Source organism: Pseudorasbora parva, chromosome 5 (assembly GCF_024679245.1).
Source record: "Pseudorasbora parva isolate DD20220531a chromosome 5, ASM2467924v1, whole genome shotgun sequence".
Classification (NCBI taxonomy): Eukaryota; Metazoa; Chordata; class Actinopteri; order Cypriniformes; family Gobionidae; genus Pseudorasbora; species Pseudorasbora parva.
The window spans coordinates 25,510,417-25,527,584 of NC_090176.1; the positions used below are offsets into that span (position 1 = coordinate 25,510,417).

Sequence of the window (17,168 nt, forward strand, 5' to 3'; positions counted from 1 at the left end):
TTGGGTGAACTAACCCTTAAGACCAAGGCAGGGCAGGCACGTGTCTAAGACCATACCAGCACTCCTCAAATTCATAAAGATCCAAATTACTGCCTGAGAAATTACCTTTTTTATCAATAAATATAATTTGAATAATACACTATACCAATCAAATTAAATCATTAACAACAAAATTACTCTTTGCACAGCAGAGGTGGTGCAGAAGCTACATCTGAATTGGTAATTTACAAATGCATGAATAATGTTAAGAATATGTGTTTGTGTTTTTCTTTAATATTTTCTTTTAGAGTGCTGAAATTTGACTTACACTTTTGTAAAGTGAAATTACACGGATGAACACAGGAGGGCAGCAATGAGCTGGGCACGTTGTATTATTTGAGCTGTTTTTGTGTTCCTGTCAGGTGTGGCATGATTACATGTTGGCATGTTATACAGGTAAATATTTGGTGGTGAAAAGCCTAATACTAAAACAATTGTAAGAAGGGGATAGAGCCATGAGTTTCACTTAAAATGCTCCCTAGATAATGGGGAAAGGAACAGAGATAAAAAAAACTAATATAATTATGTAGCGTGTAGCCCTGCGGCTTTAAGAGAGTGAGCTTCTTTATAACGGGCGGGGCTAAATCTCTGGATGTACGGCGGCCCAGCGTCCCACTGTCAGTGGCAGAGCGCGGCAGTGTGAAAATAAATACCGGATATGAAGGTAAGCTGCTGCAGCTGCACACTTCTGCTTTCTCCGATTATTAGACCGCTGATGAATAGAGGTGGCAGTGCATTCAGTCAATCACCTAGCGTTAGAAATAATAATGCAGTTGTAAAAATGGGAGCGATCGAGTCAATGAACCTGTTATATATGCATAATAATCTCATCATGTTAATCTGACTGTGGAGTACAGGAGGATGTTACTGTCTGACTCTTAATGCATAAAGTCACGTTTTTGTTGAGAGTAATATACATTTTTATATTATTATTAGCATAACAATTGAGACTGAGCTACCATACATTGTAAATTAACTTTAAAACATTAACTGTGTTAAAGTTAAGTAAACATTTTTATGAACATCACATCAGGTGTCCTGAGAAATTACACCTGCTTCTGTGACCACCCTAACCCAACTTGTACCATTTTAAAGGGTTAGTTCACCAAAAATTAAAATAAATCACTGATTTATTCCAAACCTGTAGGCATGACATTTTAAAGTGGTGACCACTGACTTCCATTGTATTGACAAAAAAAGCATAGTGACTTGCATTCAAGGTACACATTTTTTTGTTGTTCTGGCTCTACATGGGAATCGAACCCATGACCTTGTCGTTGGTATAGAACTTCTCAAAATATCTTCTTCTGTGTTTCATTTTTGGGTGATTAAGGACTCATTTTATCATTCTAAAACACCAGTTGTATGTTTCAGCCAATGAAAACCATGGCAGCTCCATTCAGATCACTTGTGGAAGATTATCCGAGATACCTTAAATCATTTGAGCTCTTTCTGGAGCGCTCATCGGAGCACCAGTGCATGCAGGACTTCATTCATAATACACTACCAGACATACTGGCAAGGTGCTTTATCGTTCTTGATAAATGTCATATTTTATTCATTTAGCCTGCCCTAGCTTTGTAATACAGAATGTGCCAGCAGATTTAACAATGACAAGATAAAATAATATTATCTTGCCCTTATTATATTCTCTATCAATCTCTTTCTGCAGCATTGGAGGAGGAAGACCCATTGTCAATGTAATGGGAGTAGGGAGTGGGGCAGGTATACTTTTAATAATACCTTAATTAGGGCTGTGCAATATATAGAAATATCACAAATGTAAAATGCATATCGCATCGGCACGCAATATCTGAATGATTTTATTAGGCTACTTCAACATTGTGAAAAAGTGTACGTTTTATGTTGACACATAGCAGAGAATAGACTGGGCACATAACTGTTACTTATGTGACTTGCTTGACATTAAAAAGAGTTATTAAACTTAATAACTTGCGGGAAAAACGACTTGCAGTCTTGTGCTGTCTGACACACACCGAAACGTGCGCAGAAGTCACCGTTCTGAAAGCGTGTGATCTCTTCAGTTGTTCAGTATTCATGTAAACACAGTCGGTTATGCTTTAAGTGAATGATATCAGTTGCGTATAAATAGGATCCGTACATCAGGTCTTAAAGTGACAGACTGCTAATAATACAGTAAACCTGCTAATACAGTAGACCTGCCGCTGTTTGTCAAACAACAAAAGAATGAGGAAATCGATCACTGCGCTTGGCTGAATAACCTTTATAGCTTTATTATGTATCAGTGTATATTTAATTAATGTGAAGACTACGGTTTTTAGTACTTATTTTTAATAACAAAAATAATCATCCACCCTTGGTTAAGGTGTTTTTGTTTACCTGGATGTTCTTGATGTTAAGTTTTAGGTTGATTATAACTACAGATTACCAAATCAAGCAAAGAGTTTTTGGTATTTAAATATTTGTATTACATTTTTTTGTGCGCGTTTATATTGATGTTGAAAAATTATATTGTCAGATTTGTGAAAATGTTTTGCTAAAACACTGCTGGTCACTTTTAGAAGTTGTAGCAATGCTTCTCTTTTCCCAGAAAAAAATGCGAAACACGTAAATGGTATCATTCTCAGTTTTTAAATAATATTTTTAAATAGATTTATTTAAATAGATTTTACACACTAATAGCAATATCGTATCACACATCGAATATTGATTTTTTTTAAGGGATTGCATGATTGCATATCGCATTTTTCTTCAATATCGCACAGCCCTAACCTGAATTATTAACATTCTGTTTATATCATCATTTCAGATATCAGATTTGAACAACAGAGTAAATTCTTATCCATAAAATCATCCATATTTATTTCATTTCCAGGTGAGATTGATCTAGAGATGCTCGCTCAGCTACACCTGAAATATCCACACGCCAAAGTCAACAATGAAGTGGTGGAACCAAGCATTGACATGCTGCACAAGTATAAAGGTACCAATCATTTTATTGCTGCTCATTTAAGCTAATCATATTACACGATTTTACTTACTCTACCAATAAATGGCTATTTCTGTTTAGTTCGGGTATTAACCACTCCAGGTCTTGATCACATTAATTTTGCATGGAACAAGATGACAGCGTCTGAGTTTGAAAAACATTGGCAAGAGAAAAGCCCAGGGGAAAAGATGGACTTCATTCACATGATACAGGTTTTTACTTTTTCGTTCAGTTTATACACTTTATTATTTACACTTTAGTCAGTTATTAAAGCTATATTACTAAGGTCTGTGTATCAAACTTATTTGATGATTGTAGAATATTAATATCAATCTGTTTAACAGATGCTGTACTATGTCAAAGATCCAGAAGCCACTGTTGCATTTTTTCGGAGTCTGCTGAACAAAGACGGGAAACTCATGATCATTCTGGTGTCAGGTACAGTTAGGGTTGGGGAAATAAAAATGAATTCCAGTTCTGGAACTGGATACTTAAGGTCAGGTATCGGATATTTTGTTATGCAATTTCAATTCTGCTCATCGATTCCTGTGTGCGCTTTTTTTTAAATGTGGTTTTATACCATGGAAGATTCAAAAGAGAACTCATTCCGGCACTCGGATATTGTTTTCTCTGCTGAACACACATCCAGAACATGTGCACAAAAAGCGAATTCTGAGATTGAATGAATTGAATTCTCTTTCACTTGGGTCTTCTTGGCACTTATGTTATTAGTTTAGTTGTTCTTTAGGCTTTTGGTATTTGTTCATGCTATTCAGCTGCAACAGAATGTTTTGCAAAAAGACAGTTTGATATCTACATGTTTGACTTTGAATCCAAACTGAATTGATAAGAATCAGAATTGATAAGCAGAATTGGAATTGGAATCACTAGAATTCAAATGATACCCAAACCTGAGTAGAGAAGATGCTCTAAAGTCAATAAAGGTTTAACTCAACTTTGCGCCGAATCAGAGAAAATGGATTGTAAGAATTGAAATCAAATCAACATAAATTCAGTTTAAAACCATTGTTTGTTGTGTAGTGTACATTTGTAGGGCAAGTACAGTGGGGTCCATAAGGGCAATTTTATTCTTTCTGTTTAAGGAAAAAAATGACCTTAGTTTGCTTCTGCTTCTTCATAGGTGAGAGTGGATGGGGCAAATTATTTACAACCTTTAAAGAACAGCTCTGTAACACTGAGATCAGCCAGTGTGTCACTACAGGAGATATCAAGACCTTCTTAGATTCTAAAGGCATCCCCTACCGTAACTATGAGCTTCTGTCCCAGATGGACATCACAGAGTGCTTCACTGAGGGCGACCCGGTGGGAGAACTGCTGCTGGATTTCCTTACCGAGGTGATAGAGTTCAGTAAGAATGCTCCTGAAGACCTGAAGAAAGGAGTGCTGGACTTACTGAGACATCCGGACTGCAGTAAAGAGGTGGACGGCAGGATCATTTTCAACAACAACCTGGGAGTATTAGTGGTTGAGCCATAGATGTAAAGTAATACAACTTTTGTAGTGGGCCCCAACCTCCTGGTTGAGAACCACTGGTCTAATGGAAGAACAGAATATCTGTATTGTCACATTTTTAGAAATTATTCTGTGCTGATTTCAGCAGAATGAGAAAAGTAACCTTAACATATATTTTGAATGTTTTCATTAATGAGCCTTAAACTACTGTTTCCTCATTCAAGGCACCTGCTGTTCTAAAGGATGTTTTAATATTGTATCAATGCTATTGTGATGGGTGAACAAACAGCAAAAGGAAAACCATAGAGAACAATGCATATTTTAGCCTGCATCAACATCAAACAAAGCTGTTTAAATGAAGGTCCATATAGGTGACTTTTTAACTCCAGTATGAATGACTCTGTACATGCTTTGTGAAACTCGCCTGAGTAGCAAAGTACAACCTTTGTATATTGACTTAACTCATACTCAAAGTCAAAGAGTTTGTGATTTTTCAGTCTTTATGATGATAGAGATGACTAGACTATGTTGTTGTGACCTTATACCTCATTTAAGGTTTGACAACAGTTTAATGCCTAACCAGACAGGACAAAGGTTGTGTAAATCTCTACATTTCAAGGTTAAAAATGTGTGCACTTGAAACTCCTATTACAGGTGTTTTATTTGGTTACTGCCTGCAATGGGCCTGCCTTCTCTTTGTATTTGCTTACAGTATTGTAAAGTAAATTTAATATTGCGTCTGCTAATATTTCAGTATTTCTCTCACATGACCACAAAACATCACATTAAACTGACATGAATAACTTTTGTCTTTTTGAACCATATACTGTCATTTTTGTCATGTAAAAAAAAAGTACAAGTTAAGACAGACAGCTAGGCCTAGCTGTCTTGAAAATGTCAGGATCAGACAGTGCAGCTGTGAATCTGGAAGACATTGAGAGAGATAGAGGTCTTTGATGATTGCAGAAACGACAGAATTAAGCCAGCTCGCACCTTTATATGCTTATACAGGGGGATTATAATTGTCTGACATCGTTGCTTGCTTTATTTAATCTTTTATTCGTGCGTTCATTTAGAAAATATTGAATGTATTTATTTAAAAAAAAAATAAGAATGTCAAACCTCTTATTAACATAAATATGTAGAAAATCTATCCACATGTGTCATTTTCTAATGAGGTAGCCTAAAATATGCATTTCCGCAACTCGCACGTGAGATCAATGGCAGCTACGATTTCACTTTTAAATCGCGTATTTTATTGGTTTTTACTTAAAAAAGAAAAAAGTCGGTTCTGGAACGACATGGTGAGTAAATTGACCTTTGTTGTTGATTCTAGGATTAAAGTGTCATAAAAATGTACACGCATAACATTAATCCATTGAAACTGGTAGCCGCTACTTTCTGTTCAGGTCAATGGCTTTACCGGACGTTATTCTTAAGCTAATACATAAGTTTCTTTAAAAACACATTTCTAAATAGGCATAATACAACGCAATGCTGCATCAATTATTGCATGCAGTTTTGGTAATTCTACAGTTTCCCTTCTCTTAACAGGACTCCAGGTAAACGCTCGCTGCATTTTAAGTGACTGACTGGTAGGCCTACACAAACACAATGGAACAATAGCTATACAATATATAATGTCTCCATCTACTGGCAAGTGTGTGTAATTTAAGCAATGGTAATTTTTATAAAGGACATCTACAGTAGGGCCTATTTAAAGTCTAGTCTGCAGTGCAAATTACAGTAGGCTGCATACAATCTCCACCAAAGCCTCCTTGGTGTGTCCAAAAGGATATCACCTCACCAAACTGCCATAGATGAATAATAATTGTGCATTCAGTAGCACTTCTAAAAACATATTTAGCTACCCATACTACTAAAAATAATTAAAGTCGGCATGAAACACTAAAGTCTTTTCTTCCCTATTGTGACATATCTGAGTGAAACAATGAATTGATCGGATGATTTAGGATCTTTTGTGAATGACAGATTGTCCGGACCTCATGCCAGTAAACATGTCATTAGAGAGTGTTTTGATAAAAGATTACGAGGGCACATAAATTAAACAATCTGTAGACCTATGCATTCACAGATGAATATTTTGTATTAAATGCTACAACCTTCCCTAAAAATTCCCAGAATTGGCACTTTTGATTCCATGGTGACTTTAAAAATGATCAATCACAAAGCATGATTATACATCTTTGCAACATGCATGTAGGCCTATACCCAACATACAGAATGAATCAATATTATTTAAATTTCTTTTAATGCATTTGTTAAATGTGACAAATAGATGTAGCATTGAATAGGTAATAGACAATTGCTGGAATAATATACCAGTCTAAAAGTAGTAAAGTGGTAAAAAGCTAAAATGTTCAGTTGCATAAACCACCATCTGGCCATACCAATGCTACAAAAGCCATGTAATATTTTACAGCCTAATTCAAATGTACAATTAAACAGAAAACAGGCCTATTTTAGTACATTTAATGTGCCATGACAAGCATTTATCCTTTCCTTTGTCTTTTTTAGTCTGGGAAAGTTCTGCAGAGGCGTGTTGTCATATGCAGCCGAATGTTGACAGTGATCAGGGAGTCTTCACAGAAGTGCAGGGGTCATTCTGCCAGCAGGGGCTAAACACTTCATCTCTGAGGTATGGATGAATGAGCACAGTTTCTCTGGAATGAGTGGAGTGTAACCTGTCCATATGTTTGCCTATGGCAGCGGTCTGGCAGAAGTGCGATTATGAGGTTAACCAAAAGGTGGCGCTGTAGTTTTTCCAAATATTTTATAGACATGATTTAAGGGCAGAGCGTTCATGCTGATCACGGTGTTCATGCCCCATTTGTACATTTTATAGTCTGTGTGCAAGGGTAAACACGGGAGGATGCTCATTCTGATCTCATGCATTCACCAAAACCACAGATGCATTAGTAGAAATTATGCAAAGAATTAGGGAGTCATTTTCCAATAAGAACAGCACCTGCCACTAGTTTAGCCGAGTGTCCCCAGTCCTGCACAGATTGAATGAGAGTAATGAACACAATATCCTAACAGAAAACACCAGTAGACTGATTTAAGAAGTTTGATTCATGACACAGATGAGTAATTGTGTGCATTTGCACAGAGGTAGCACAGAGGTAGACTAAGTAACCAAGCACAAATAATTTAAAAGCTAGATTGCATATATTGTTTCCTAATATTTTAACACACCTGTCCCCAGAAAGATTGTCACCCTAATTTGTATTTATGTGCAACCGCTGACACGTTTTAAGAAACAGACAGCCAGGTGCATGTGACAACATGTTGATAAAACAAACAGTGCTGAAAAATCTTACTAAACATATCAGTGGCTGATGTGGTCGCCAATATTTTTGTCTGCAAAATGTTGGACTCAGCAAGATGTTAATTACCCGCAACATTTAACTCTTTTTAGTAGTAAATTTATCTCAAACTGTATTTCTACTCCACTCCACTTTATTGAAGACGTGAATGCTGATAATGTTTTAATGTACAAATGTATGGTTGTATGTAATATATATATATATATATATATATATATATATATATATATATATATATATATATATATTACATACAACCATACATTTGTACATTAAAACATTATCAGCATTCACATATATATATATATATATATATCTCAAACATACAATGACATTTCAGCCCTGAGCCATCGAGGCATGGTCATCACTAGACCCCTGAAGGTGTGCCGTGGTATCTGACACCAAGATGTTAGCAGCAGATCCTTTAAAGCATTAGTTCACAGCCACCAGGGTATACCGTTTCCATGAAAGGGTGTACATGGTCTGCAACAACGCTTAGGTAGGGGATGATGGATGGCAGGACCCAAGGTTTCACAGCAGAACATTGCCCAAAGCATCACACTGCCTCCGCCGGCTTGCGTGAATCCTCCACGTGCATCAATGAGCCTTGGCCGCCCTTGACCCTGTTGCCGTTTCACCAATGTTCCTTCCTTGGACCCCTTTTGATAGATACTGACCACTGTCTGGACCACACATACAGACACAAGAGCTGCAGTCGACCCAGTCGTCTAGCCATCACAATTTGGTCCTTGTCAAACTCGCTTAAATCCTTATGATTGACCATTTTTCGTGCTTCTAACACATCAACTTTACGGACAAAATGTGTACTTGCTGCCTAATATAGCCACCCAGTAACAGGAGCCCCCAGGTGAAAAAGGTGCACTATTAAATGCATTAAACATGCATTATAATATATTTCTATTATACTAAAAAGATACTCAAGTACATTTAATGCATTTAATAGTACAGATTTTCACCTGGGCCATGATGGAGAGGTAATAGTGTTATTCACTTCACCTGTCAGTGGTCATAATGTTATGCCTGATCTGTGTGTGTGTGTGTGTGTGTGTGTGTGTGTGTGTGTGTGTGTGTGTGTGTGTGTGTGTGTGTGTGGTGTGTGTGTGTGAGCCTGTTTATGTGGTTTATGAGGACACAAATTTGTATAACTACATGGGTATTACACTGGTATTACACTATAAATGTGGTTTATGAGGACATATCAAATGTCCTCATAATTCAAATGGCCTTAAAAACATACTAAATGATGTTTTTTTGATAAAGTAAAAATGCAGAATGTTTCCTGTGATGGGTAGGTTTAGGGGCAGGGGCAGTTTAAGGGGATAGAAAATACGGTTTGTACAGTATAAAAACCATTACGCCTATGGAGAGTCCCTGTAAACCACATAGACCAACGTGTGTGTGTGTGTGTGTGTGTGTGTGTGTGTGTGTGTGTGTGTGTGTGTGTGTGTGTGTGTGTGTGTGTGTGTGTGTGTGTGTGGTGTGTGTGTGTGCGTGTGTGCGTGTGTGCGTGTGTGTGTGTGTACCCGTGAATACATATATATATATATATATATATATATATATATATATATATATATATATATATATATATATATATATATATATATATTCTTTTTTTTTTGTAACAGGACTCTCTGCTCTGTTGCTCTGTCTCAGACTGTTGTAAACTATTAAGAGAGGCAGCTTATATGAATACTTGACATCTTTTGAACTTTGAATTTTCAATATTACACTGCATCGATCTGTGTGTTCTTTGACCAACACTTACATCCCAGCGATGCTCGAATCTCACTGCCAGTGAATAAAGCCATTGTCCATTAATCCACATTTAACATGAACTCCTTTCCTCCTCCTCCTTTTTCCTTCGATCATTTCTTTTCCTCCCTTTCCCTCCCCTCTCCCTCCTCTTTCATCACTCAGCACTCTTTACCTCAGCCATTGCACCTGTACTTAGACCTCAGCGAGAAGCCAGTGAGACATAAACTGCCCCTTCAATGTTTCAAACAGGCTTTAATAGGCAGAAGCCGAAGCATGACCTTGAAATATGGCCTCCGATACAAATCCTGCAAATGGCCGCTGTGGCTGCGACGTATTTCATTCTGGGAAATTAGTGCTGTTTAGCAGCTGCGGTTATATAGTGCCTGTTCTGAGATGGCTATGAATGGTGACCCGCCTTTTGATTGATGATTTCTGCCTTCTGCCTCTATTACCTATTGGAGGACGCCAGTGAAATCACACACTGATGGGCTAGTGCTTCCAGACTCCAGTGCAGTTGGGTTCATGAACCAGCCAGGCACTCGGAAATGCTGCATGCAGGAGATTGAAGAGTTGAAATAAGTTTCCCTGACTGTGAAAAAAGGAAATCGAGGCAGGAATTATGTGAGTTCATGGTGCCATAATCAAGATTAGACTTGGTTGGCTCATTAATCTAGAACAGGACTGTGAGAGCACAAAAGAAGAACAAAAAAAACATTTATTTCAGGATGGCTTGAATGGATGGGGGAGATTAACTCGGACTGCAATGATTTACGGTTTGTTAATAATACATCATGGTTATAAAAAGTTATTAATCGGATAGTTTAAAAGGAATCATTACACACATTTTATTAATTATCCCAATTCATCTTTTGATTTCTATCAAATATCATTGAAAATCACTTCATAAATCATGGAACAATTTTGTTATTTAACTGACTTGTGTGAATGAGTGATTTGCTGCTGAACTTTTGCAGGTTTTTGTGCGTGTTTAAGGGCTGAGCGATGGTGCATTGCTGGAGTTAATTAACAGAAGCCACGAGGCAGCTCTTAAGGCAGACCGGTGTGTGTTGGCTTAATTAAGACTCACTGTCAGATGTTCGTTTAGTCAATTTATAATGCTGCAGGCCTCCTTAAGAATGCTCCATTCATTCACCCCCCCCCCCCCCCCCCCCAAAAAAAATCAAGTCTTGTATAACAGGCCTTGTACCGATAATGCTTCAAAACATTGTTCACTGGATCGTTTTTCTTTTGAAATGACATTTTCATTGTCCCTCAGATTTCATTACTCTAATTCATTGGCATCGTCTGTCCATCAAAACTAGTGTCTATTCAGGCGAAGTTTGGGTCAAATCAGTTTAAAAGGATCTTATATCCAGGGCTCCGTTGCTTCAACGAAGTTTCTTTTAATCTTATCATGTTTTAACTTCCGTTATATTAAAAACCATTCCCATCATTTATCCATTCTGTGGATCCTAAATCCATTCTTTCTCATGGGACCCCCCCGTTCAATTGTGCATACGAAATTAAGTTTGAAACTTAATACATTATTTGAAGTCGGGGGTCTCAGGAGTGGCTCCCTGCCTTAATAACATCTAATAAATTTCCACTTCTCTTCGTGTTTGATTCAGCCCACTATGTGCTTCCAGGAGAAAATTAATGAAGACTTCCATTAAACTGTCAAATGAGCCTGTTTTGGATTTATATGACCTGTTTTCAACTCCGCTTAGGTCTGAGACACAGCAAAAGACACTTTCACACAATTCACACGGATCCTTTACATCCTTAGTTACAAGTATTGTTAAAGAATATAATCCCTAAAATAACAGTGCACAAATATTTCATGATACTTCTGTTTTAGTTGTATTAATGAAATTATATTTAGTTTAGCTTGACTAATTAACTATTAATCTTGACTTAACTATCTCTTCTCGCCATTTATTAAAATACGTGTAACATAGGGTACAAACTGGTATGTTCAGGTGTTTTCCGTTTCCCTTTAAGATGGAAAAACAAATAAGGTTACACTTTATTTTAAGATCTCATTGTTGCAGTAGGGTTGGGGTTTGGCTTGGGTTAGTTGTATTCAATAATGCATTATTACTACAGTAAGTATATATAACGTGTAAGAAGGACACTGTAAAATAAAGTGTTACCTCAAATACATTTGGATTTAATTTCAACTATCAGTATATTTCCAGGTGTTGTGTTTCATTTCTCATGAACTGTCTGTGGTCTGCCATCTCTCCACACACGGCTCCAGATATGTTCCGTTCATCCACTCTCTCCTGCTCATATGCATGCTGAGGGGTGTCAATCGAAAAACCACATTTACTTCCTCCGCGGACTTGATCTTATTCGAGATGATCTATGTATCTTTGGCAGAGTCGGTGCTGTTGTATGTTTTACTGTAGCTCCCAGTGAGAAAGACATTATTCATCACCAAACGATCTTGCCATCCTCAAACAGCCCTATAAAACACAGAGTAATGAGGCTTCTGTGGCTGCTGTCAACCCAACACTGCTTTGTAAAGGATGACACAATTATACTTTACTAGCTCTCCGAAAATGCTGACAAGCTCCAGTTCAATAAACCACAATTTCTTTTGCTTTTCAGCAGCCGTAGCTCAAAACTGGACATCTGTAGTGTGTACAGGAATCCCCTGCCTCAGTAGAAGTCTAGAAATATACAGACTGTCCTTTTATCTAAACCACGCAGCAAATTATGCAAATGTTTAATTTTCAAAATGCTATGTCAGCAGTGTTGCAGTATATTGAAAAGTAATGATGGCTAATACAAACTATATTGTAATGGTATTTTCCATGAAATCCTTCTTTAACCAAATCTCGTTCTCACTTTTACACTGAAAACATCACATTAGTCTGAAGCATGCATAATGCATCTTTCCTTTTTAATGCCAGCCTTTTACACTAGATTATGTTTGATGACTTAATGTTCAGATGTTCATGTTTAAAATGAGATTGTCTAGCCGTACACCTTTTCATCTGAGTAAATCATTCTGATCTTCCCTCTTTAGGAAATTACCTGAATCTAATTGAGGACAATAAATAAGAAATAAGAAATTGCCCAGGTAACAAATCTATAGTACAGATACAAACATAGAGGCATCAATACTGTAAAAAACAGTAATGAATACAGTAAAAATATAGTAATATTGTGAAATATATTATTACAATTTAAAATAACTGTTCAATTTAAATACATTTTAAAATAAATAGCAAGACGTTTTGGATCTTCATTTGTAAAATACAGAAAGTAACTTATAATAATATAGATATACACCGCTCACTGCATTTATTTTGGATGATTTACAATTGCTTTGTAATTGCAATAGTAGCATATTCATTGGATAGCTGACTAATCTGTTTATGCTAAAGGCTGCATAGCTAGCTAAATGAAGTAGATCGCGATCTTTTAGCAAAAACAACAACTTGACTATTTGTTTTACCTACACTTTTATTTCAGGTATCGTGTGTGTCAGGAGTGCTTCAGTGACAGATTTATGACACAGGCTGCATCGTAATTTAAACACTGCAAACTTTAATGGACAGTAAAAAAAAGTAAAACATTAAATATTGTATATTGTAACTCCCGGCTGGCACGGTAACTTCTAAACAGCGGCTAAACAATGGCAGAATACCCTAACTCAATTTGACCGTTCCAAATCAAAGACCAAGATTGGTAACAGGTGTTCTGGCTTGGTTTTTGGAAGTTACTGTTAAGACAATTAGATGACAAGACATGATTTTCTTGAAACTTATCCACATAGTAAAGGAGGTATTGAATGTCCAAAAAATATCAATAACTATGATGGTTGCTTATTGGTAAATAATGTACCAAATTATGATCCATTTTTATCTTAGATTGAAGCTCTAACTAGTGTATTTTAATGAATGGTAATCATGAAATCAGGGTGGTGACAGTAAAGTTGAACAACATCAAATTGTAATGCTTATGGGATATGTTGCCATGCATCGTGATGCCTGAAGCTTTTGGAGGTGATAGTAACACTGGTAAACTTGTTTATTTATTAGAGAAATCGCTCGGTTCTCACTCTCCACTATCAGTGAGGCTTGTCAGCGGCGGAGAGCAGGTGATGCATGAGCCAATATGTTCACCAGAGAGAACCCAACATCACGCATCAGCATGAAAATCGGCTTCTCTTGAAAGAGCTCTGGCTTGTACATAACGTTCTAAAATCAAACTATTCGGAGGTCCAAATCTGGCAGAAATCTTCTGTAAGATTTTCCAGCATTGTCGTCATACTGTATCCTAAAAGATGTAAGGTGAATTTAGTTGCTTTAAGAGTAGAAACCATTAAGGAGTATCATCGAAACAGACCATAACTGGACCAATATTACAACTAATAGTGACAGTATCTCTACATTTAAAATCAAAATTGATAGGTAAATAAATAAAATAGATTAATGTGATGTGGAGTATTTTAAACCTGGCTGTCACCGAGCCAGATTTTGTACTGTTGGCATGAAATTATCCACTTTGCACTTTTTTCCTAGCCAAGAACCACCCAGAAATGTGTAAAATAAACAACAACAGTTTGTTTTTAGTTCTTCTTATGTGGCATCTGGAGCCATATAAACATGAATTTGTTTTCTGGCGAACTGAATTAGTTTAAACCAGTCAATCTAATTGTATCTTGCTTTTTTAAGGAAGCTCTTACCATCTTTGTAATATGTACCTATCAGTCAATCCATTTGCAGCCTTGCTGTGAGGACATTGTGTGAGATGTTACATTTTGTCTGTATCAGTGAGCTTATGAGCTCTTGTTTATTGGTGGCATCAAGAAGTGCAGTAATTATGACTGAATGACTTTAGTCCTTGACCCAGTTCAGATTTATCATATAAGCCAGCTTGGAGTCAAGATTACGTTTAAACTTAGCGAGAAACACGTTAAAGCCATTTGACAAATACACGGAGAACCCTTACCCTGAAGCTGTTTGGAAAGCAGTAACCCCCTGCAAGAAGAGGAACAGAACTGGCATTAAATTCTTAAATTCCTGCTCTCCAGCCAGATGCCTACAGAGCTGAACACTGTTAATCGAAACCATGAACCTCTTCGGGCCTGGGGAAATCTTCTTGGAATTTCGATTCTGGATTTATTTGCTGCTAAATATGTACTGCTATCCTAAGGGTCTGATGTTTTGGAAATATAGCATAGGGCACACATAACATGTGCCTGGGATTTGTTCAAATTTAAAAGATGTCCTCATCATCTCTGAACTTTTCTTTCTCTCTTAATGATACAGTAATGTGATGGTATAAATATGGAGAAAAAGTAGGCATTTGTCATGATGACTGATGAGGAAGACAGACAGACTTGCAGATTAAAAGTGAAAAGATGAGCAGACAGGCACAACAGTGTGTAGTGCAAACACAAACAACAACAGACAAAGAACTAATGCTGGAGACAGCGGAACTAATGCTGCCTTCACGTGCTATCGGAAATGTCCTACTTCCCACTTCAGAAGTCGTGATTACGAGCTTGTTGCATTCAAGTGCTTGTTGTCGGAATGTACAGAATCATGGAGGACACCATGTTTATTCTCTGAAAATTATTCTGAAAATGTTATTAAAACCAAAACTATATGTAGTGTCACATGCACTGACAATGAACATTTACAAAGCCAGATTCTATAATTTCAGTCAACTGCAGGCAATTTCTGCTGTGTATTAAACATACAATAGCCTACGCTTCGACGATTACTTTTGTATGTAAATATTTGGGGTTAATGAATAAATCATGGGCCTTTGCCTGTCACAGCAGTTGTTCTCCCCGCACCATGTTTAAAGTTTATGACACGCATATTAATTCTTGCGTATTTGGATATCAAAATTATGTCCAGCATTAATGTCGCGTTCCAGGCAACCCGTAACCAGTGTTTTTCCAACCTTCTACCCATGAAAGTGTACTAGAACGGCCGTTAAACCTGTGACTTCTCGCCCGTGAGCTCGTACTTGATCGATGTACTCCCAGTTACGAGATCTGACGTCACATAGCCCGCAAAACAACAATGGCAGTTCCTACAGATGCTGTGTTTATGTAAGTCAAAAACCAAATCATTTATTAAAATAAGGTATTGCTCTGAGGTTATTTATAAGCAAATGTTATCTATTATCAGCAGGCAGCAGCTCTAGCGTTAGCTTGTTTTCAGTCCATTGGGTGCAAGAATAAATTAATACCAAATACATTTCCAAATATACAAATAACGTAAATATAAAAGATAGAACAGCTTCTCTTGCCTTATTCACTGTTTTTTACTTTTATGAGCATAAGCCCCATAAGGTCTGGCATGCTTTGTTTACATCTAGCACCTACATCTACCACAATTCCTTGTGCTCAAGCAGTTTGGCGTGACTTTGCCTGGAACACTACAAAGTCGTGAGTCGTGGTTTGAAGTTATAACTTACGGGCTCAAAAACCTGCCTGGAACGCAGCATTAGTACAAACTCAAACAAGATAATGAATCAAACAGAGCTGATACAAGGAACTAATCATGACTGTAACCATGGAAACTAAAGAGTGGCGGGAAATTCAAACAAAGGAACACGTGAATAATGAAAACAACTAAAAGTCCATGAAAATGAAACACAACTGAATATGTGTAAATGCCTTATAGTAGGTTAAAATAAGCGTTAAAACAATAGTGTTAAAATTGCTATTTTTTACTTTTGTGTATGTTTTATTTTAGGTCATTTTTATAGCACAGTAGAGGTACTGCAGTAAAAAAAAATTGTACTAGGCTTATACTTTTTTCAAATTTTAAAAAAAACTTTTAGAAGCTTGCAGAAAAGAAGTGACAACCGTATAATTTTTAGTTTTACCTCAAATTTCCAGTAAAAACGACAGACTTCATGGTGACTAATGTTGGACTTCTCCAATAATTTAGAGTTGTTAAGCCCAGTCCCTTTCTTACTATCAAGCTTGCATTTAGATCAGTAAAAACCAAGTCTCCACCCTACATTTTTTCCTTTTTGATAATCCATTTTGCTCTGATGTACATCACAATATGGAAGAAAAGAAGCTGTTGTCACTCCCTGTTCATTGTGACTTTAATAGCTATTTGGCATTAAATTTTGATGATAAAACTTTGTTTTTCTTTGAAATAGTATGGACCAATGAATCATTTACAATATGAGGAATAGAAAGTAAAAAGGTTTTTTCTTTTTTTTTAACTTCAGTTTAGCAATTCATAAAGGAAGGTTGTCACTTATTGTTATTTTAAATAGCGATTTACATATTGCACAGTAGCTTTCTTACATGTGTAAAATGGTAGTAATGATCTAAAATGCACGCAGTTATGCCTTTGACACTTTTGACAATTCTTACTCGTCGGCAACTTTTGTTGAAACGACCAGCTCTGCACATAGAGCATAGATCTAGTGTTAAATCAATACTTCTATTTTTCTGGCTATTTTGAAGGATGGTGCGTTCTATCTGAAACATGGAACTCATCCAAAACATTAGCCCTGTCTAACCATCTCCAACACCCATCCATTATCCAGCACCGTCCACTTCC

The 17,168-nt window shown here is 36.8% G+C and overlaps 1 protein-coding gene across 3 annotated transcripts; it reads left to right on the top strand.

Annotated features, from left to right (window-relative positions):
* The first annotated feature begins 618 nt into the window (after nucleotides 1-618).
* hnmt (histamine N-methyltransferase) lies at nucleotides 619-5,302 on the top strand. Of its 3 annotated transcripts, none has more exons than XM_067444980.1 (7): nucleotides 619-703; nucleotides 1,414-1,562; nucleotides 1,712-1,764; nucleotides 2,897-3,004; nucleotides 3,092-3,222; nucleotides 3,355-3,448; nucleotides 4,152-5,302. In XM_067444980.1, the coding sequence occupies exons 1-7, from the start codon at nucleotides 698-700 to the stop codon at nucleotides 4,505-4,507; spliced, it is 897 nt and encodes a 298-aa protein (XP_067301081.1). In that variant the 5' UTR covers nucleotides 619-697; the 3' UTR covers nucleotides 4,508-5,302. The 3 variants fall into 3 exon arrangements, with proteins under 3 accessions (XP_067301081.1, XP_067301082.1, XP_067301080.1); XM_067444981.1 differs by lacking the exon at nucleotides 619-703 and adding an exon at nucleotides 958-1,135; XM_067444979.1 differs by lacking the exon at nucleotides 619-703 and having other exon boundaries at nucleotides 1,401-1,562.
* Nucleotides 5,303-17,168: the final 11,866 nt, after the last annotated feature.